The sequence below is a fragment of the Colossoma macropomum genome, unplaced genomic scaffold, assembly GCF_904425465.1.
Source record: "Colossoma macropomum unplaced genomic scaffold, Colossoma_macropomum, whole genome shotgun sequence".
NCBI lineage: Eukaryota > Metazoa > Chordata > Actinopteri > Characiformes > Serrasalmidae > Colossoma > Colossoma macropomum.
Genome location: NW_023495565.1, coordinates 2,100,803 through 2,122,709, shown reverse-complemented (window position 1 = coordinate 2,122,709; position 21,907 = coordinate 2,100,803). Strand labels below are relative to the sequence as shown.

General features: G+C 37.3%; 1 protein-coding gene across 3 annotated transcripts in view; it reads right to left on the bottom strand.

Annotated features, from left to right (window-relative positions):
- ssh1b (slingshot protein phosphatase 1b) overlaps positions 1-21,907 on the bottom strand; it is a 49,215-nt gene that overhangs the window by 11,738 nt on the left and 15,570 nt on the right. For all 3 annotated transcript variants that reach the window (XM_036562985.1, XM_036562986.1, XM_036562987.1), the window contains 2 exons: positions 1,451-1,516; positions 1,122-1,316 (listed from right to left, as the gene is read on the bottom strand). In XM_036562985.1, coding sequence (XP_036418878.1) covers positions 1,122-1,316; positions 1,451-1,516 — 261 coding nt within the window. The remainder of the gene's footprint in view (positions 1-1,121; positions 1,317-1,450; positions 1,517-21,907) is intronic.

Sequence of the window (21,907 nt, the reverse complement as noted above, 5' to 3'; positions counted from 1 at the left end):
ACCAGCCTATCCTAGATATCAATAATCCAGCTTTGCCCGATTTTATCCACAAGCGTCTGATTTGTTCTGAATTGTGCCACAGAACTCAAGTTGTTAGGCCTTAATTGTCTCATTAGGACTGGTTAGGGAGGTTAGGAATTGCCTTTAAGGATTATCAGCTGATGACAATTCCAGAGTGTCCTAAATTCTTTGGCTCTTCGAATCTAGTGCTCAACAACCATGGGCTCATCTAAGTAGCTGGCTGAGTACCTAAAATGAAGCTTATTGATGCCTACAAAGCAGGGGCAGGCTATAAAAACGTCAAAGTGCTTCCAGCTCACAGCTTTCACTGTCCAAAATGGCATTAAGAAATGGCAGTTAAGGGAACTACAGCAAAGAACCTGTTTATCTGACACAGGAGTAGTGATGCACTGCATCTACATGGAAGAGTCAGCACAAGAAGCTCCTACCTCCGACCTCATCACAAAAGTCAACATATGAAGTGTGCAAAGCAACATGTCGATAAGCCAGAGGCATTTTGGACTGCTGCAGTCTGATGCACTAAATATCAAACTCTTTAGCCACAATCACCAAAGGTATGTCTGGAGAATGGATTGCATTTAAGATCAGCAAATTCAGAAAACAATGTGATATTAAACAAACAAAAGCTAAAAAGAAGTTGGCTTTTACAACAAGACAATGATCCAAAAAATTGCTAAAATTACGAAGAAAAAAGATTTGCAAGCTTTGACATCTGTTAAAGGGGGTGCTACTAAGCAGGCTTTGTAGAGTGTCCAAACTTTTGCACATGCCACAATTAAAAATTTATTTTTTATCTGTTTAAGTAAATCAAATATAATGTAGCTTTAAATTAACATTCACAGAAAAAAACTGTAAAAAGTAAAAAATGTACATAGTTATAGTAGTTTGCAGAAGAAGTTATGTTTACTGATTTTCAGTTCAACAATCAACAAAATATGTAACTTGGCCAGGGCTGTCAAAACTGCACATAATATATTTAAATACATCATCACTGCTACATGCATCATAATTGCTATATGGTACCCACATCAATTATACACTTTTTCCAATTTTCATAAGTTCAAATAAATTCTTAAATAATAACATGAACAATAACTTACTGATCAGAGAACAAGACAGGGGAGTCCGGTCTCGTGGTCTCCAGATCAGTCATTGCATTCCATTCATTGATGCAGCTTTGGTCAGAGAAGATGCAGCTTTCGTAGAAGCCCATCCAGGTGAAGGCCATGCCCCCAGGGAAGTAGTTATACTGGCAAGACACTTCACACACTTTGTGCAACACTTGTAAAGCTGACCTGGGGGCAGTGAAAATAAATCTATTGCCAAAATCCAACTAAGTAAGAATTCTCCACCACAAAAATAGCATGGGCATTTTTATTGAAAATGTTTCACTTAATAAAAGATATTTGATAAGACAGAGTTAACATACCACATGGCCTGCACAGACACAGGTTTAAAGACATGAGACCTTTCAGCTGTGCTGATACTAAAACCTCTGGGCAAAGGGAAAAAGAAGGTGTTGATTATGGAACACAGAGTATAACTCATATCAGAGATTATTCAAAAAGGTACTGGTCGGACATCACGGCCACAATGACTACCTGGAACAGTCCATGGAACAGTTTAGACTATAAGCCAGTGGAACATTCCTTAAGCACAGTGTGACATGAAACACTGTCTCTAGCTCCATGGTCATATGCATCACTATGGTGTTCTTTCATAAAAGTCAGTCCTATTAATAAATGATAATTGTTGTGGCTAATGCCAATATTAATAGCAGCCAAATTTCCTTCTATACATTTCAAAACACGTTCAATCCATATGTAAAGTACGATGAGCAAAAGTTGTAATACAGGTGTAAGTATCATAGCAAGAGTAACATGTTGACAGCAGTATTGGGCTGTGTTTGTGAATCTTTCAAACTAGTCATTACATGTTGTGAGCTGAATGCAACAGAATTTTAGTGCAACTTGACAGTTACTCAAAGCAACTCAAAAACAACTGAACATTCGGTTACTCCACTCTATAGGAAAATAAGCAAGCCAAAATCTACCTATCTGGTGACATGGAAATTGAGACATTTCAGAAATAAAGTCTGGGTGTGAATGGAATGCACAGGCAGGAATGGCTGTGACTGCAGGGTGCAGGTTCTACTTTTTTCCCTATAGGTAGTAGTTCTAACCACAGTTTGCCACCACTAAACGCACCAGTGGAATTGCATGCTAATATGGATGCTGATTCAAACTTACGAAATGACATAACGTTGAAGATTACATAACATTGTGAACATTATTTTTTTAATGAAATTGAATTGAATAACCCAGGTTTTTAGCAATAGACCAGAAAAAAAATATACAATATGGTAAATGGAATGTCTGAACAAACTGGAATGATTATTTAAAGGGTGTAAGTGTAGTACACGTTTTGTTTAGAAATTTAGTGTTAAACAGAGTCAAAAGAACACACTTCCACAGATAAATGGAGGCATTTAGAGGTTAATGAAAGAGTCAGAAAAAAGATAAATGAAGGTCAGCTTTGCTATTCTATACAGGAGGACTCATGAGAAGTAAGTAAGATCATAAAATAATTTAATAATTAGGGCTAAAGGACTAAAGACATATTTGGATCTTTTTTCTTCTGGATCACAGAGAGTTACTAACTTGCTCCATCAAGTTTTATTAATCAATCATTCATAACATGAATTACTATAGCTGGCTATAGTAACATCAATTTATAAATCTGGCAATCTAGCTGATGTTGCCAAATACATCAGTATCTTCCCACATGTTTCTAAAATTGTTGAATGTGTTGTTCAACAGCTTGTCACATATCTGTCTTTATGTGAGCTGCATCCTATGCAGTTTGGTTTTAGAGCTAGTCAAGTCTAAATTTATTTTTACAGCGCTTTGTACATCAGATGTTGTCGCAAACCAGCTTTACAAAAAATCTGGTTCCCATCCCCATGAGCATGCCAAGGGTGACAGTGGTGAGAAAAACTCCTTAAGAGCAAGAGGAAGAAACCTTGAGAGGAACCAAGATTCAAAAGTGGAACCCATTCTCCACTGGTCGACCCCAGATAGCAAAACAATAACACTACAAGAGCAATATGAATACAAGACAGAAATATTTAGGTTAACCAATGATAACCAATGACTACTGTTAATGGTCTATCAGTAAAGTAAGTAAATCTTTATTTATATAGCACTTTTCTAGAATAAGTCATAAAGTGTTTTACAATATAACACAATAAAATACAAAATTTAAGTAAGAAAAAAAAAAGAAAACAGAAAAATATTTTCGAAAATACTACTATCAAAGTGACAGTGAGAAAAAGATCTATGAAAACCAGTCCCTGTTACCAGTGAAAACCAGTATTAGGATAGTAACGCACTGTAAATCAGGGGTTAATCCACAAACTTCAATGACTCCTGTTAGAACCCTATTGTGGTGATATATTAGTATGATTATGTGGTGAGCTCAGTGTATTGTGTCGCAGGTAAAACTATGTCTATGATTAAATAATTCTAGTGTGAGTCTGTGCAGGCACAAGCACCGGTGAGTGTGGAATGCAAGTGAGGCTTTCTGCACAGCATTGGACAGCAGTAACCTCCATGGTGGGAGAACTGGTCCAGAAGACAAGTGTGCAGGGGCACCCCATCAAGGCAAATGAAGCAACAGCATCAGACTGCACAGGACGGACGGTTGTTAATTTCAGCAAAGAACACCTGATCAGAGCAGATCTTGCAATTGCATCAGACCAAACAGGATGGACAGTTTTGCAAAGAAACATACAGCTAATTGTTTTTTTTACTGAGAATGTTACATAAAAAATGGATAAGGGAGGTGTAGGTGCTATGTTTTTCGACTTTAGGAAAGCCTCTGACACAGCTCATCATGAGATACTGATAAAAAATTAATTACCTTTAACTTTTCTCCAAAGTCCTTACATCAAATGAAATCATATATCAAAGACACAACTCAGTGTGTCAGAGTGCTTTTCTGGTCTTTGATATTGTGGTGCCCCAGGGCTTTATTTTAGGACCTCTGTTTTTTAGATTATACATTAACAATCTGCTGAGTGCTTGTGCTCAGTCTGAATTTCAAATGTATGCCAATGATAGGTGGAAGAGACTCATGTTGCATCTAAATGTTAGCAATTCTATTCTATCTTTTAAAAACATGTGAAAGCTGTGACAAAGATTGTAATGTTTAATCTTGCTCAATTAAAGTATATAAGAAGCAACCTAACTAGAGAACTGTAAAATTATATTTCAATGCAATGATTCTCCCTCACTTGACTTGTTTGATCAGTTGGGCACAAGCCAGAGGCACAACTTCAAATCTATTTTAGAAGTTAATAAACATGCTAGACAGAAGACCTAAGACCTGACACCACTGTAAGATTCTTGCCAAATATTACCTCTTGACCTGGTAAAATATGATCAGTTTCACAAATGTTTGTATTACGATTTCTATTGGTTTAACCCCACCCCCTCTTGGTGAGTTCATTAGGCAGAAGTCTCAAAGTGATAGAGTTCCAGACATGTTTTGAGAGGTTATTCTCCATTGTCAATCAGAAATGTGTACATTAATTTAAATGTTTTCAGTTTTTAGGTGTTGGTTCACCTCCCTCTCTCAATTATTCAGTACACTTGCTTGAACTCAAATTATCTACCCTACTCTTAACTGTTTTTCAGTTTCCCTGTGTGTAAATAACATAACTAATAACATCAGCCCTCAGGGACTACTGTTGAAAATTAGCTAGTTGACTAACATTAGCACATTTACTTGATTAATGTGGGTTTTCCCTGATAAATAATAAACCAATAAACCAATCTATGATTCGTTACCATATATTTGAATTATTTGATTGGTTTGGGGCGGTTTTGATATATTGTATATAAGTTGTATCCCTGAACAGCAAATAAAAAAAAATGTGAAAGTCAATTACAATACTTCATCTGTGCTATTATATCGACGTGTCTCTCTTCTGGGTGGCTGTTGACATATGCAACCACTTCTTATAGCATTATTCAAGTCCTTATTATCAAATGTAGACCTTTTTTTACCATTCTTATAAACCTGACAGCCAAAAAAGTGTGGTGTTTCAGCAAGTGCCAAAACTATTCTTACACATTTGTATAGATATGCTAATTTTTCTCTTGCCCAGCATAGACTGTACCAGTCACACAATATTTCATACAACTGCAGTCTATTTATTAAATATACCACCCTGTTTCCAAAGTTGGGATGCTGTGCAGAATGTAGCTAAAGACAGAATGCAATGATGTGCATATCATTTAAACTCTATATATAATTGACAATAGTACAAAGACAACATATTAAATGTGGAAATTGTGAAATGTTATTGTTTTTTGAAAAATATACGCCCATTTTGTATTTAATGCCAGCAATACATTTCAAAAACTTGGGACGGGGCATGTTTACCACTGTGTTGCATCACCTGCAACACTTTGTAAACATTTGGGAACTGAGGAGACCGATATATATATATAGTTCTGAAAGTAAAATGTTTTCCTATTCTTGCTTGATATAGGATTTCAGCTGCTCAACAGTTTGGGGTCTCCTTTGTCGTGTTCTTTGTTTCATAGTGCGCCAAATGTTTTCAACGGGTGACAGATCTGGATTGCAGGTAGGCCAGTTTAGCAACCGCACTCTTTTACAGAGCCATGCTGTTGGAATACATGCAGAATGTGGTTTGGCCAGAGGTGTAAGTAACGAATTACATTTACTCTCGTTACTGTAATTGAGTACAGTTTTCCCTGTATCGGTACTTTTTGGAGTAGAATTAAATTATAGTACTTCTACTCGTACTTGAGTTAATTTTTAATGAAATACTTTTACTTTGCTACTTTAATTTTCATAACGTTACACAGTAAAAATAGATGAGCGTATCAGCTCAGACACCAATACGAACTAAGCGCGATAAAATGAAAAGATTTACCAATCAAAAAGCAGCTCCGGCAAGAAAAACTCTACAGAGAGGTCCAGTTTAGTGGAGAAGGACAGAGGAGAACTGAATCAGCACACGCGAGGAACAGACCGCATCCAAATGGTCATCTGTATTCATTTTCACATGAACTAAAGAAAACGCAGTAGGAGTTGGATCTCTGCGTGCCAGGTGACAGGCAGAGGTGGTTGCTCTTGTGGCCACAGGAAGCAGACACTTTGCGGCCAATTTTATGAGCGGCCGCCACTGAGTGGCCACACAGTGGCCACTTTTATTAGCGGACTCCATTGAGCAGCCACATTGCGGCCACTTCTTGGCCACTTTTATCAGTGAACGCCATTGAACAGCCACATCGCGGCCACTTCTCAGCCACTTTTATTAGTGGATGCCATTGAGCAGCCACATCGCGGTCAGTTTTGTTAGTGGCCGCCACTGATCATCCACATCGTGGCCACTTCGCCGGCACTTTTATTAGCAGACGCCATTGATCATCCACATCGCAGCCACTTTCGGCCACTTTTATTAGCAGACACCATTGATCATCCACACATCGCGGCCAATTTTATTAACGGCCACCTTTTTAAGTGAATTTGTATCTTTTGAAATGAATTTGTGCTCCAGTATCTTAATTGTAAATGCTGGTAAATGGACCTTTAACTGGACAAAAGCAAGTGTTGTGGATATTGATACACTGTGAAAATGTAGTTTGACGATTTGATATCTTGTTTATTTGGCATACATTTTGAGTGAGTGTCTTAATGCAAAGTACAATGCAAAACACAGCAGTCAGTACCATTCATTTAGTTCATGTATATATAGTTACATCTTTAACCTTTATTAAAATTACATACATTTGAAAAATATAATAACAAATACAAATAAATGCATTTTAAATATATATTTAAGAAATACGTTTTTGGCCATTTTCATATATTGCAAAAATATATTTCAGAAATATATTTGAAATGTATATGTTTTCTCCTTATGGGAGACTAATGTTAATATTGCTGTAACTCCCTAATAGGCTGATGTCTTTTTCTGTTTAATACTACTCGCACTCTATTTAAGGTGCTGAAATAGACAACACATTTTGTTAAACTTGACAAGCAAGGATAATTAAACATTGATATTCTGTTTTGTAGGCTTACTGCAAATCAATGGGTATTTTGTATTTAAATAATAATAAAGGCCAAACTAAATTGTGTATGGAAATAATAGGGAAAGTAGTTCAGTTTTATTGTAGAAATTACAAGATTAAATGTTTAATTTTGTAATGAACATTTCATCTTCTAGATGCTTGCGGTCCCTGTCTTATAAATTATGAGTCCAAGTTTTTTGCATTTCCTTTCCTACTTTCTTCCTTTTTTTGCTGTAATTGTTTTGGTAATACTTTGGTGAAAATTATTTACTAAACTTATTAATATTAATAAACCATGAACATTAACATTATTAAGACAGTAATGTTTACAACATATTTAACACTTGTATTAAATTCTGTTTGTTAGTGTCAAATAAAGAACACCTCATGTTTATTCTATCTGTGACTATTTTTTTAACTTTTTAACTTTTTTTAAACTTTTTTATATCTTTGGATTCATTCATTTGTCAATTATTCAATACACTTGCATGTTGTTACTATTTATTATTTCATTTAATATTTAAAGTTTAATAACTATAACGCAAATTCAACATTTCTTTACAATGTCTTTTTACAGGTATCGTGTATGTTATCATGTCTTTAAATCTCTCACTTCATTCTCAGTCTCAGCCTTTTGAGAATGAGGCTTCTGAGTTTGACACCCCCCCCCCACCTGACAATCTACCAACCTTCTCAGGTGGCAGAGAAGTTCTGTGAACAGGACAGAACAAATGCACCTGAAAAAACCAGAAGCACTTCAAAAAATAAAAATAATATAGTGCTGGATAATTCACTGGTGAGTCAAATGAAACAACTGAGGAAGGAAAAAAAATCAGAAAATCCGCCCGTCAACCGAACAACCATCATAGGATGAAGTAAATTTAAAGTGCCACATCGCTAAATATTCTTTTTACAAAACCAAAATAACATGGCTAACATAATTACACAGCATTTTAGTGAGGCTAGATACATTTATGTGTGATGGGTTACTAATTTACTTAGACATTTTTTCCTATTTACTTCATAAAAAAGTTATAGAAAAAAGCTAATAAAAGTGGTCACAAAGTGGCAGCTCAATGGCATCCGCTACTAAAAGTGGCCGCGATGTGGCTGCTCAATGGCGGCCGCTAATAAAAGTGGCTGCGATGTGGCCGCGAAGTGGCCACTCAATGGCGGTCGCTAATAAAAGTGAGAGACCGTCACCTGGCACGCAGAGAGGCTGCTTAGCTGTTTAACTGTCAAATGCAGTAATAATGTCTGGTTCTGTATGAAGTGATCAGCATGATTACTAGTGAAATATATCACAGCAAAAAAAAAAAGCTGGGTAAATTGCTGACGTTGCTGCTGATTTTAATGGTAGAACAGATATCAGTGAAAATACACAGTTTGAAGGCTGTGAATGTGTTTAGTGTCTGTAGAGGGTCACACCTATTAACATAAGCAACCAGAGTCCAGTGAGCAGATGGGCAGCAGGACTCACTAAAATTACACTATTAATTAAGCTGTCTACTCATAATTGTGTATATAGTTTTTTTTTCTCTTAAATGAACTTAATTAAACAGTAACAGCCTCAGCACAGTCTTTCAAGGATTCAAACAGTGCCTTCACAGATGTGTCAGCCATGCCATGTGCACTAATGCACCCCTATACCATCACAGATGCTGGCTTTTAAACTACACACTGAAAGCCAGACGGTCCCTCTCCTCTGTAGCCCGAAGGACACAGTGTCCATGATTTCCAAAAAAAATTCAAATTTTGTCAGACCACAGGGCACTTTTCCACATTGCCTCAGTCTATCTAAAGAGCTCAGGTCCATAGAACAGAGTGGCATTTCTGGATCTTGTTCATAGATGTTTCTTCTTTGAAAGTTTCTTCTTTTTGGAAGTGTTCCTGAGCCCAGTGATTTACGCAACACAGTCATGTCTGTTTTTAAAGCAGTGCCGCTTAAAGGCCCGAAGATCACGGCAATCCAATATTGGTTTTCAGCCCTGTCTTTTGCTTACAGAGATTTCTCTGCATGCTCTGAATCTTTTAATGATATCATGTACCGTAGATTATGAAATCCCCAAGTTCTTTGCTATTTTACATTGAGAAATGTTGTTCTTGAATTGTTGTGCTATTTACCTCTGGAGTCTTTCACAGAGTGGTGAACCCCTGCCCATTGTGGCTTCTAAAGGACTCAGCCTCTCTGGGATGCTCTTTTTATACCCAATCTTGTTTTTGACCTGTTGCCAATTAACTTAATTAACTGTGAGATGTTCCACAGGTGTATTTTTAGCACTACACAACTTTACCAGTCCTTTGGCCCTGTCCCAATTTTATGGAAATGTGTTGCTGGCATCAAATTCAAACTGGGCATATAGGGGATTATTTTTGTGAAATAATTTTTAAAATATTTAAGTTGGAATAATCAAGTTTTTTTATACAAGCAACACATACATCTCTGCTACAAATGAAACACTTTATTTCTAGCACCTACCGTTCATGTACATTTCCACCGAATATGGTTGGAAGTGCCGTGTTTCATTTTACCCCATGGGTGAGATTAATTGTAATAGACATAGGGTTAGTTTTAACACTTGCTAGAAAAATCTGATGTATTTGTACAAAGTTAATCCAATACAATTCTATGTTAAAAGAAACAAATACATTTTACAACCATACAGCATTATATAGTATCTATCTATGACAGACAGACAGCTCAATTGATAGATACACAAACACATATGGAATTATATATGAAAACTGACATGAGACTGTGTTAAAAAATGACAAATACATTTTTTGTCCAGTGTAGGATAACAAATAAAAAAAAATCACACATCAGTAAAATTTGACGATAGCTTTACCAAATGTTAATGTCAATTTCATTAAAATACTTCTTTAAAAACAAAGTACTGAAAGATACTGATCTGAAAGATACTAATAAAGTAGAAGAAAATCCTTGATTTTAGATGTTTTATCTTTTTCATTTTAAAATCTGTGTAAACATATGGAACAAAAAGACAAAATATACTTTGTCTTTGTTTAGTAAAACGGGCTTAGTTGTAACACTGCAACAACTAACCTGCAGTATGGAGGCTGAACTTAAGCCTAGCTAGCACCCGCTGTCATATGCTTGTCACAGGCTTCAGAATGGTGCTATGTTGTAGGCCACAAGATGGTGATTAAAGTTATATAAAGTTGGATTTTGTGATTTACACAAACAGCTTAGTAACAAAAAAAAGTGTTGAAAAAAATTACTTTCATGCCCTGAATACACTCTTTAGCAAAGATTTCTTTAAAACGCTCACGAATCGCTCTGAAGTTTCACGGGAGACCATGGCCAGGAATTGTGGTAATGTGGCCAGAAGCACATGCTGCTTGACCTTGTATAACAACATAAAAATCCATGTTAAAATGTGACCCATATTATGTTGTTCCCCACGCTCCCCTATTTGTCAAAAACAATAAAAATTCTCAGTTTCAACATTGGATACGTTGTCTTTGTACTATTTTCAGTTAAATGTAGGGTTTCAATAATTTGCAGAACACTGCAGGGCTATGACGGTGTGGATTTTTCTTACCACAGTGAAAAGTAATGTATTCTTGCTCCCCGCGGTTTGGCCATGTTTGATTCTGGCTAACTAAAGCACTGACATAAGTTAAGATGATTAAAAATAATTATTCATTTGTGAGGGACTGCAGTCTGCAGCTTCATCAGCTAACTTTACATTAGCTTAGCAAGCCAGTTACAATAACAACACCACACACCGCAGTATAGATTTGATTCTGAGCAAGTGGTGCTCTGCTGACCCAGTTTAGATGATAAAAAGCGAGCACGTCACAGCGAGCACGTCACAGCAAGCAACAGAGATAGCACGACAAAGAGAGCAAGACCGAGTGAGCACGTCACAGTGAGCGACAGAGCTTGCTAAGCTAATCTGTTTCGTTTTTATTTTTATACTGGTTGTTTTTCACCATGCTTACACTCTCCTCTCCGCACGGTTGCGAAAGCTGTACCCGTCTATCTCAGAAGATAGCAGAGTTGGAGGGCAGAATCACGCTTCTGCACCAAATTAGGGAGGATGAGAACCTACTAGACTCAATGCTCGCTACGGCTCAGGCCCTGACTTCAGTAACCGGGGTGGACGCAGCCTCATCACAGCTCAAAGATCCCTGGCCTCGACTTGGTAAGGGATCCAAGGTGATGAGCTGCTCCACGCCTTACCAGACGGAGCCATGGACTGTGGCCTGTGGAAACGCGCTCGGCTCAGCACGCTCTGCCTCGTAATATCCCCCTGAGCAACAGATTGTCCACCTTGGAGGAGCTCAAGTGGGGGGTTCACCTGGTTCCACCTGGTTCATTCTGTGCATAGGACGCAATAACAGTTTTGTGGTAGCTGGGATCTATAGACCTCCTTCCGCACCCTCTCACATGGTTGATGACTTAGCTGAGCTTTTAAATCCATACATCAACTCAGAAATGCTAATCCAAGGTGATTTTAACTTAAACTGGTTAACTAATGCATCTGATCACCTGAAGGACGTGTGTGGAAATCTATGTCTAACGCAACTAATTACAGAGCCAACACGACAAACTTCCATGAGCCCAGCAAGTCAACACAAATAGACTTACATACCCAGCTGTCACTGTGTCTTAAGATGTCTTGACAGTATTAGACGAGATGTCTTCAGACATTTTCTTATGTCAAGACATCTCAAGAACATCTTAAGACATATGAGTGAAGATACTGTCTTTGTCTTGAGACATGAAGGTTAACGTCTTAAGACAAAGAAGTAATTATTTTGTGTGTCTTGAAGATGAGGCATGACTTAAGACATCGCTTTTTCTTAAGACATAGAGATGTTGTGTCTTAACACAGTTCAGTTGAGACCAAAGAGTGGTCCATCACAAAAAGTCCTGTGGTATGAGTGTGGTATTCCTGTGGTACTGCCAAACTGAAAATTACAACAGAGGATTACCACATCACTCCCTAATGTAAAATATAACAAGAATATAACAAGTATGTCCTCAAGAAACAGGCTGCTGTAATCTTATGGTTTTTGTGTGATATTACCAAAAGAACATTCACTGAGGTTTTACTTGTACTGTACTTTTGTGATTCTTTTTTTTGTATGTTTTGTTTTTTGATTATGGCATAAATGTATTTATAGTAGCAAAAGAGCAAAAGAAAAAAAATCAATTCTTAAACCATTTACCTTACCTTAAAATGTTTAAACTCGTTTCCTTATATCACTGAAGTTCATAGTAGATTTTTATTTATCTCCACTGGTAAGTGTTACAATCCCAGTCAGTCACAGCCTTTCACTCATTTGCAGAAAACATGCCATGATTAACACAACGTTGATCTATTTTCAAATGTACAATTGTAACCAGAGATAACAAGCTAGGAACCAAGATAAAACTTTGAACTAATAGGAAATAAATGTACTTAACAGCTTAACCTGATACTTCAGAGATGACATACAACCAAAACCTAATGCAAAAAAAACACTTAGTTCACTCTCTTCAATATCTACATTTCTATTTATTTTTTTTAAGTAGATCAGGGCTGCCCAAAGTTTGACCATTAGGACGTTTACGGTAAGTTCACACTCGCGTCGGGCAGTTCACACTCGCGTCGGGCAGTTTTATCGTGTTTGTTTAGTGAATGTTAAACCTCGTCCAGACAGTCTCTTACATTCCTTACTAAGATAATGCCACCTGCCTGGTGATGTTTTTTAGCTCCCCAAAAACTACTTTTTTTGCATCTTAATAATGAAATTGTTCCGAAAAAATTTTGGAATTCTCCTTTAACACTGCTTTTAACAGAAACAGATATCAGTACTAAGCTCACACCTGCCTCAACAGCAAATGATCATTTCTGTCACGTGTTGACTGGCATATTGAAAACAACAAAATTGTGAATTATCTAATCAACTATGTTGTTTTTAATCCTTCCAAAGGAACATCCTCTCTTTTGGCCTCATCCAGTATGGTGGCAGTACATATCATTGTCAACACTCCACTGTGCTCTTACCCAAGTGGCCTCATCCTGATGCTTCTTACATTACACTGCACATCATTGTCTGAACAGCAGCTATGCATGTGAGCTGAGTGCCACGCTGGAGTTCATGCATAGGTATTATTTAAAGCCTTGTTACATTTCTTTGTGTACTAAATGCCTGAGTTGGTTTTAGATAAGAGTAAGTATGTATACTGTACATTATATTCTACTTATAAAGGGAATACATAATGCTTTCTTTTCATTTAGTGTGTTATGGAGCTTTTTGTGCATGTAAATGCAAAGATATGCTGAAAGTACATGCCAGAGGGAGAAACTCTCTCCCACAAAAAACACTTTCCTCAGCTGCCTGAGGGCTAGAGTTAATTGGAACCCCAGCCCTTTTCCTTTGTTACAAGATGATGTAATCCCATAACACAATCCTTATTGCCCACCTACCAGCGAGCTCAACACGCCCTCTCACAATGCAACGCATTGCATCTACTGGAGGCCGTGTATTGGCGGAACCACTCTGGCGCTTTAATTTTAATGATCAAGCCTTTTTAAATGATCTGGCGCTCAGCGATATCCACTTCACTTCTGAAATCCCAGATGTCGATTTAGCGCTAGACCATTTTTGCAAAACTTTCCTGTCAGTGGTAAATAAGCATGCCCCCTATAAAAACGTGAGAATCAGAGATAGATCAAAACCCTGGTTCAATTCAGAAATATCTTCCTTGTTCAATGCAAGAAATAAAGCATGGGCCCTAGCTAGACGAAATGGTGACAGAGACCATTGGCTTACCTTCAGGCAGCTAAGTAATAAATGTACTTCTTACATCAGAAAAGCTAAAGCAGAATTCTACCCCCAGATACACTATATTGCCAAAAGTATTCACTCACCTATCCAAGTCATTGAATTCAGGTGTTCCAATCACTTCCATGGCCACAGTTGTATAAAACCAAGCATGCAGACTGCTTCTACAAACATTTGTGAAAGAATGGGTCGCTCTCAGGAGCTCAGTGAATTCCAGCGTGATACCATGATAGGATGCCACCTGTGCAACAAGTCCAGTCGTGAAATTTCCTCACTACTAAATATTCCACAGTCAACTGTCAGTGGTATTATAACAAAGTGGAAGCGATTGGGAACAGCAACTCAGCCACAAAGTGGTAGGCCACGTAAAATGACGGGCGGGGTCAGCAGATGCTGAGGTGCATAGTGCGTAGAGGTTGCCAACTTTCTGCAGAGTCAATCGCTACAGACCTCCAAACTTCACGTGGCCTTCAGATTAGCTCAAGAAGAGTGCATGGAGAGCTTCATAGTATGGGTTTCCATGGCCGAGCAGCTGCATCCAAGCCTTACATCGCCAAGCGCAATGCAAAGCGTCGAATGCAGTGGTGTAAAGCACGCCAGTACTGGACTCTAGAGCAGTGGAGACGACTGGAAAACAGCACATATAACTCCACTTCACAAAGGAGGTGATGCCGCTGATCTTAATAACTATAGACCCATCTCAAAATTGTCATGCTTAGCCAAGTGCTTAGAAACCTTAGTAAATGATCAACTCAAGGCATTTCTGCATAGAAATTCAATCTTATCAGAGTACCAATCTGGTTTTAGAGAAAAGCACAGCACAATCTCTGCAGCTACTTGCATCTTAGATGATCTTTTCAGTGTCATCGATAAAAAGAAACATTGTGTAGCCATTTTCATTGACCTCTCTAAAGCCTTTGATACAGTTGATCATTCCCTACTCTTAAAAAAGTCTACAAAACATTGGTTTCAATCTCAGGGCTACTAACTGGATTAGAAACTATCTCTCCAATAGACAGCAACGTGTGGCCCTAGGACAGAATAAATCTGAACTACTTCCAATAACAAAGGGAGTCCCTCAAGGTTCGATCCTTGGACCAATATTATTTATATAAATGACATTGCCACCTCAATTGTTGACTGCAAAGTACACTTATATGCTGATGACACTATCTTGTACTGCTCAACTGACTGTATTTGTACTGCAGTAGATAAACTACAGCATTCTTTTAATGTCCTACAATTGGCTTTTTATAAGCATTAACTAGTTTTAAATGTTGAGAAAACTAAATTTATGCTGTTTTCCAGAGCTTCGATTTTAGCACTTTTAAAATGACAACCCTGAAGGGATCTGACATTGAAAGAGTCAATGAGTACAAATATCTTGGCATATGGCTAGGTGACAAATGCACTTTTAAACATGTTAACACATTTACAAGTAAACTGAGACAAAAACTTGGCTCCCTGTATCGTAACAAAGTATGTTTCCCAAAGCACACAAGAAAAAAGATCATTGAAGCAACATTATTGCCTGTTCTGGATTATGGTGACGTGTTATAAAGATATGCACCTATGACTACTCTGAAATCTCTAGACTCTGTATGCCACGCTGCCTTAAGATTCATTACTGGTGACCCCTACAACACCCATCATTGTATACTATATGAAAAGGTTGGCTGGTCATCTCTGTCTGTGCATCGGGAGACACATTGGCTTCTTTTTATCTATAAGGCGTGTATTGGCCATATGCCATTGTACATCACAGAAATGCTCAGTGTAAATAATGCAGTTTATCAGACTCGTTCCAGTGATTGGATCACCCTTCAGGTGCCGAGAGCTTTTACAGAGCTGGGAAAATCTGCTTTTAGCTGCAGTGTACTAGCGAGCTGGAATTCATTACAGGAAACTCTAAAACTTCGCTCTCTAGAATCACATGAACATTTTAAACTTTTAGTCTCTAACCACCTCCACACAGCCTGCAACTGCTTTATTTGATTTTATTTAATTTTTAATATGACTTCTGGTATGTTTTAGCTATGTCTTAGCTTTGTTGTTTTTACTTTTTTTACTTTTGCACTTTTATCTCTTTACCTTTTATCATTATTTTTATTTCTTTTATTAGTATTCTTTTTATTTATTTTATTATTGTCAATTTATTGTCTTACATCTATTTCTTTTATTTAATTAATTTATGTCTTTATTTATTTTACCCTTATCTGCTCTGTCACTTGATAAGTTGTTATATTGTAATTTTAATCATTTATTGATTTAACAGTTTATTGGTACCTTCTTATTATTAAATTTTACTTTTATGATTTTTATTATTTAATTATAGCATTTGATTTATTTTTATTACTGTACAACTTCTCAATCCCTGATTCCTGTATTACTCAGCTACATTGTAAATGAGTGTCTCCCTCAATGTAGTCCGAGTTTGAATAAAGGTTGATTGATTGATTGAAAACTGAGCCGATTCGAGTGAGTGACAGAGAGTCGAAATCGAGCCTGTTTTGTGGTGTTTGGGATTGTAAAGTTTTACTTAGCAGGTCAAACTGATGTTAAAGTGACATCTGTTTGGAGGATATCTGAGAGCGTGAAGTTGAGTGACTGAATAAAAGCCAAAATTGTGTAGCCTGAGCTATCATGCTTAAGATCATCGGTCCACACATCCAAACATTTGTAACCACTGTTTTTATTGAAGGTATGCACACAGTTGTGCTGATTTTTGACTCACTGACAGAATCTGACATCCCTTTGCATGCACGCATGTCACACAGACATATGGACGTTACAGATTACACTCGCCATTTCGAGTGTTTCTATGTGTAAATTTCGGTTTATCTATAATTTTCCTTCACAGCAAACAGGACAACAGTATCTAAGCCAAACAAAGAGTCTAACAGTGATAGTTTAACAAACTAAAGACTGGTTGTTGTCGGGGGATTGAATGCCTTTCAGTCTTAGCTTAATGTATCAACAACACTTTAAACACAGTTTTGCTTAAGTCTGGAGCATCAAAATACTAGTGCTCGGTGCACTGTTCAATTTCTCAGCATGTCACAGTGAGCCATTCAGCATTTTGTCTTTGCTTTGTGAAATTTAAGCCACATTGAGACTGCAGAAAGCCAGTGGATAAAATGTGGCTTAAACTTTACACAGAGAAAGGCAGTCAGTCTTTTAGATTAACAGATCTCAGTTAATGTCACAGCCTATTCTTTTTCAGCACACTACAGGGACAGAGAGCATGAAGTGCGCAGGTAAACACCTTCAGATTTGCACAACAGAACACTCTGGTTTTACTAAACTTTTACAAAAACCTACACAACAATAACTTTCCCATTCATTCTTGTGCATGTAAAACACTGGTTTCACTCAAAACTTCAAAACTTGCTCAGCGGTGCTCTTCACATTCAAAACTAGCAATTAACCTCCACAAACCTCTCTCAGGTTTCATATCTGCTCAACATAAAACATAACTTATACACAACCAATTGAGACAGAGCGCATTTAGACCACGCCCATGCTGTGGGAGGGAAAACAACTCTGCACTCTCCATTGATTTGCATTGCATGCTTCTCTTTATTGTTCAGAATCCAATGTTTTGTCCTGTGTCCATTTTTATCCCAAATATCATTGGATCCTCTGATTTACAAGGTCATTAAAAAGCCTTAATACTAATATTGCTTCATATAAGCTAATGTTACTGTGCATCAATTTGATATCACTAAGCTACACAAAAGTAAGGTGGGCTGTGGCGGTGCTGTTGCAAGTTGTGCTACCTTATTGAAATGTTTTACCATGCATTTTTTTTAGGTATGCCTCTAGATAAAACTAAATAAAACTTCTAGGTAGGATATTTCAATGGCCTAAAACTCCTTATCAAAAAGTACTGCCAAAAAGTACCACCAGCTTCTTGTTTGATTGTCCCGTTCCACCTTAAATGGTGCAGTAGTTAATGATTAGCTATTACAAACATTAGCAAACGGGACAAAACAATAATGACCTTTTGTTTCTGTGAAACAGCAAAAATAAGTTAATGTTACTTGTGATATCGTGAGGGGAAGCTACAGATTAGGCAGAGAGGGATTTAACGTTGTTTGTCTTTATTTTATCATCCAACAGAGTCATGGCCTGATGAAAGGACATCCATTACTGGCGTGAGCAGGTACTCTCTACTCTGTCATTTGTCAGTTTTGCTTTCACTTCTTTCTATCTTTCTTTCTTATCTTTTTTGCTTCTGGAATCACTCTTTTGCTTCTGAAGTTTTTATTGCATCTGACTTTTGGGACTTTTAACAGGGCGTGAGTCTTAGAAGAGGGCGTTCAACTGCACTTTCTATTGGTTAACTGATTTGGAGTGACAGGTCTTTTGAACATGTAGCCACATCCACTCTGAGAGCCATGATCTTCTTCTAACATAGCAGAGCACATTTTACTGTGTGTAGTATTGCCAGAGTGGGTTGTGCCCTTATGAACAATGTTGGTTATATTTATTGATGTAACACATGCAAAGAGTCCTGTGTCGAGTTGTGTGAAATATATATTTTGGAAAATGAAATTACGAAGCTCTTATGAACCATCTATCAAGTTTGCAGCTGCTAACGCTAACTAGCCTAGCAGTGTCTGCTAAAGGGCTAACTACGAGAGCTTTGCAGCTGTTTAAATGAGGGTTTATTACCCCTGCTTCTGATGACCTACAGCTCTGCACAGTGTCATCTATTCCTTACCTTAAAACACCTGATGCAGCTGATCAACTGATTATCGTGTCATTCATGAGCTGATCAGGTGTATTGAGTCAGGAAATCGTTGAATCTGCAATGCTGTATGTCGAGGGAAATAATGTTAAGGTAGCACTAGCATAAACACAGTAAAATGCAGAAAATACCACTTATTACTAACAGCTGTGAGATAGCTGATATGCACTAACATTTAATCACTAAAAAGGGAATAAAATTGTCATGGTTGGCCGGATGGCTCATGAGTCCCAAGCCCCAGCTCTTGGGCACCGCCTCCGGTCCCGCATTGAGGCCACGTTAATTTGTCTCACGTTCGATCCGGGTGGCCGAGCTGCAGAGAGGGGGTGGTAACGAGGAGGCGGCGCAACAAGCTCTTGTTCCCTCTTGGCTGAGTGCCTTTTTCTAAAAAAAGAGCAGAGAGGGAACAGAGAGAGAGGGGGACGAGCAGCAGCAGAAGCTTGGTTGTGGAGAAAAGGACTGAAAAGTCTAGTTTGAGGCCACTGAAAAGTGGCCAGTGTAGGTTTTGATTTTGTTTGGGTGTTTTCAGTGCTTGCTTTGCGTCATATGTTCCAAATTATGGAACACTGTAAAAATATAGTTACTGCATTTCACTGAAATACTTGACATTTGACATGACTGTAGATCTGAATACTTGCATTTTGGCCAGTGTAGGTTTTGATTTTGTTTGGGTGTTTTTGGTTCTTTGTAGATAATAAAGCCAATGGCTGCTGCTACTCTGAATCCTGGCTCCAGTGCCCTCCTTGAGCCCGGGGTAGCACATGCCATGCTACAGCCCGCTCACAGAATGCTGCTGCTCCAAATCACTGTCTTTTCATAAACACAACAAACTAACTTTAGATATTCAAGCAGTTTAGTTCCATTACCAGTATGGCTCTCCTAGTTAGTTCTAGAAGACTGCTAGGCTAGTTAAACTCCAAAGGTGGTACAGTTTTGTTCATTCATAAAAAACTAAGTTTATGTTCGTCAATACCCGATGTAACAGTTATATGGGTCATTCTCCCTTTGGAGTGGAAATTCAGGTGGATAAATCAATTTCTTTCATCCCAATACTAAACAGTCTTTATATCTCCATTAACATTTCCTATTATCATACATGCTAAAAAGAGAGCTTAATTCCAAACATACTTTAATTATTAAACCTCTTTAAAATATTGGTTTTTTTTTAATTAAAAATGTTTTCTCAAATGTTGAAAATCAGTTATGTGACGAGCTGTTTTACATATGCAGAGTGACTATGAAACAGGATAAAGAAAGAAAAATTAGAGAAATCATAAGGGGAAAGTATTATTTAATCTTAGGCCAACTGTGTAAATACTGACTTTTGGAGCTGTGCCTAATATTTTAAACATATTTTTAAACTCTGCAACCTTTGTGACATGGTTTCCCACTTTAAATGGAAAATTACCCATATCTTTTTTGGACCGGTCAACACAGAACCGATAAGCATGCGTTACATTAAATAATTTAAAAACATATGACAAACATAGCTCATAACATCGCATATGCCAATACAACGCTTCACTTATTGCAGCATTTAGTATGAAGTGTAGTGGGGCGGTTCATGCTGAGTGGTTACATGTTCAGAAGACCTGTCACTTCGAATCAGCTGACCAATAGAGAGTGGAGGTAAACACCCTCTCCTAAGACCGGCCCCTGTTAAAGTGTGCTAAAATTAGAAAAAAATTAAGTGAAATCTGGCAAAACAAGTAACAAATTTATACTCGAATGAGTGAAAATGAGTGGAAATCTTTTTGAAAACATAAGTTAGATTTAACTCTATCTAATTATTTGTATCTACAACACATTTTAAACATTTAGACACTTAATAGTTTGCTTGTGGATTTTATCAATTTATTTGAAACTTTTGGCACTCAAAATCTCTGATTGGTTGGAGTTTTGACACAAACGTTTAAATGTTTTAAATTAAGCAGATGTGAAACCTGAAAGAGGTTTAAAGAGTTGGGAGCAAAAATAATTTGTGTACCCATTATAGTTTTTTGAATGTGAAGAACACTGCTGAGCAAGTTTTCAAGTTTTCAGTGAAACCAGAGAGTTCTGCACATATGAGTTCTGAATAGGAAAGATACTGTTGTGCAGGTTTTTAAGTTTTGAGCATAACCAGAGTGTTTTGTTGAGCAAATTTAAAGGCTTGCATGCTGGTTGTGTGCTCAGAGCACTGTCGTCCTCTCAAACTGTAATATTAATATTATATATTATAATATTGCGGTAATGTGGGTATTGTCACAGCCCTACATCTTTACATTCTGTTTTTATTTACATTTTGCACAGTGTCCCAAATTTTTTGAAAATGGTGTTAAGAATGTAAAACTTAGTATATTCACACGAATAGTGTATTCACTGTATTTTTTAAAATAGTTCTGTGCAATAATACTACTTTGGCCCTGCATACATTTGGTGACAGCACATATCCTGTAAACTGTAGCTGTTACTGTTATTGTTCTGGTTACAGAAGGTAACTGACAAAAACAGTTGATCAAGTGGATCTCTATTTCAACAGTCCAATTAACCACATCCTGCTTTATTTTTTTCTCCATAGATCTGATATTGGCTGAAATCAATAATTTAAAATGACGTAATTCAGCTTGATCAGAGTTTTAACTAACTATTTCATGAAACTTGTTTAATGAAGTTGCAACTAATGTTTAATGTTTCATGTGAGATTCATGTGAGTTTCATTTTAGTTTCATATTTCAAGCAACCAGTTGCACAAAAGTTTCACTGTGTTAAGCAGGTAAGCCTTGAGCATGTCACTGCTTTTTTAGTTTTTATTCCCTCAGTGAGAGCACATCAATGTAAACTGCAGTGCAATTTAAACCAAAAACAGCAAGCATGCCACCTCTGTACCACAGTCATACTGCTTGAAATATGCTTCTGTGTTAATCAATGTTTATACTTGCCTTATGTGGCAAGCACTTTAACACAAGTCACGCAAAGTGCAACGCTGAGCTCTGTTTGTCTGTTTTTCACAACGACAAGCAGCATTCCACTAGCAGCATGTACAGAATATTCCTATGGCATAAAGCAAGCTCACATCAGCCAAATTTATCCTGTTTAATATTTTACGTATAGTAACAACACAGCATGTAGTAGACTAGATAAAGTTTTGACTAAGGTAGCCTAAAGCAAAGATGAAGGCTACATGTAAAATGTTTTTTATACTGAAGCATTAAACAAATATTCAAAGTATAGCTACCAC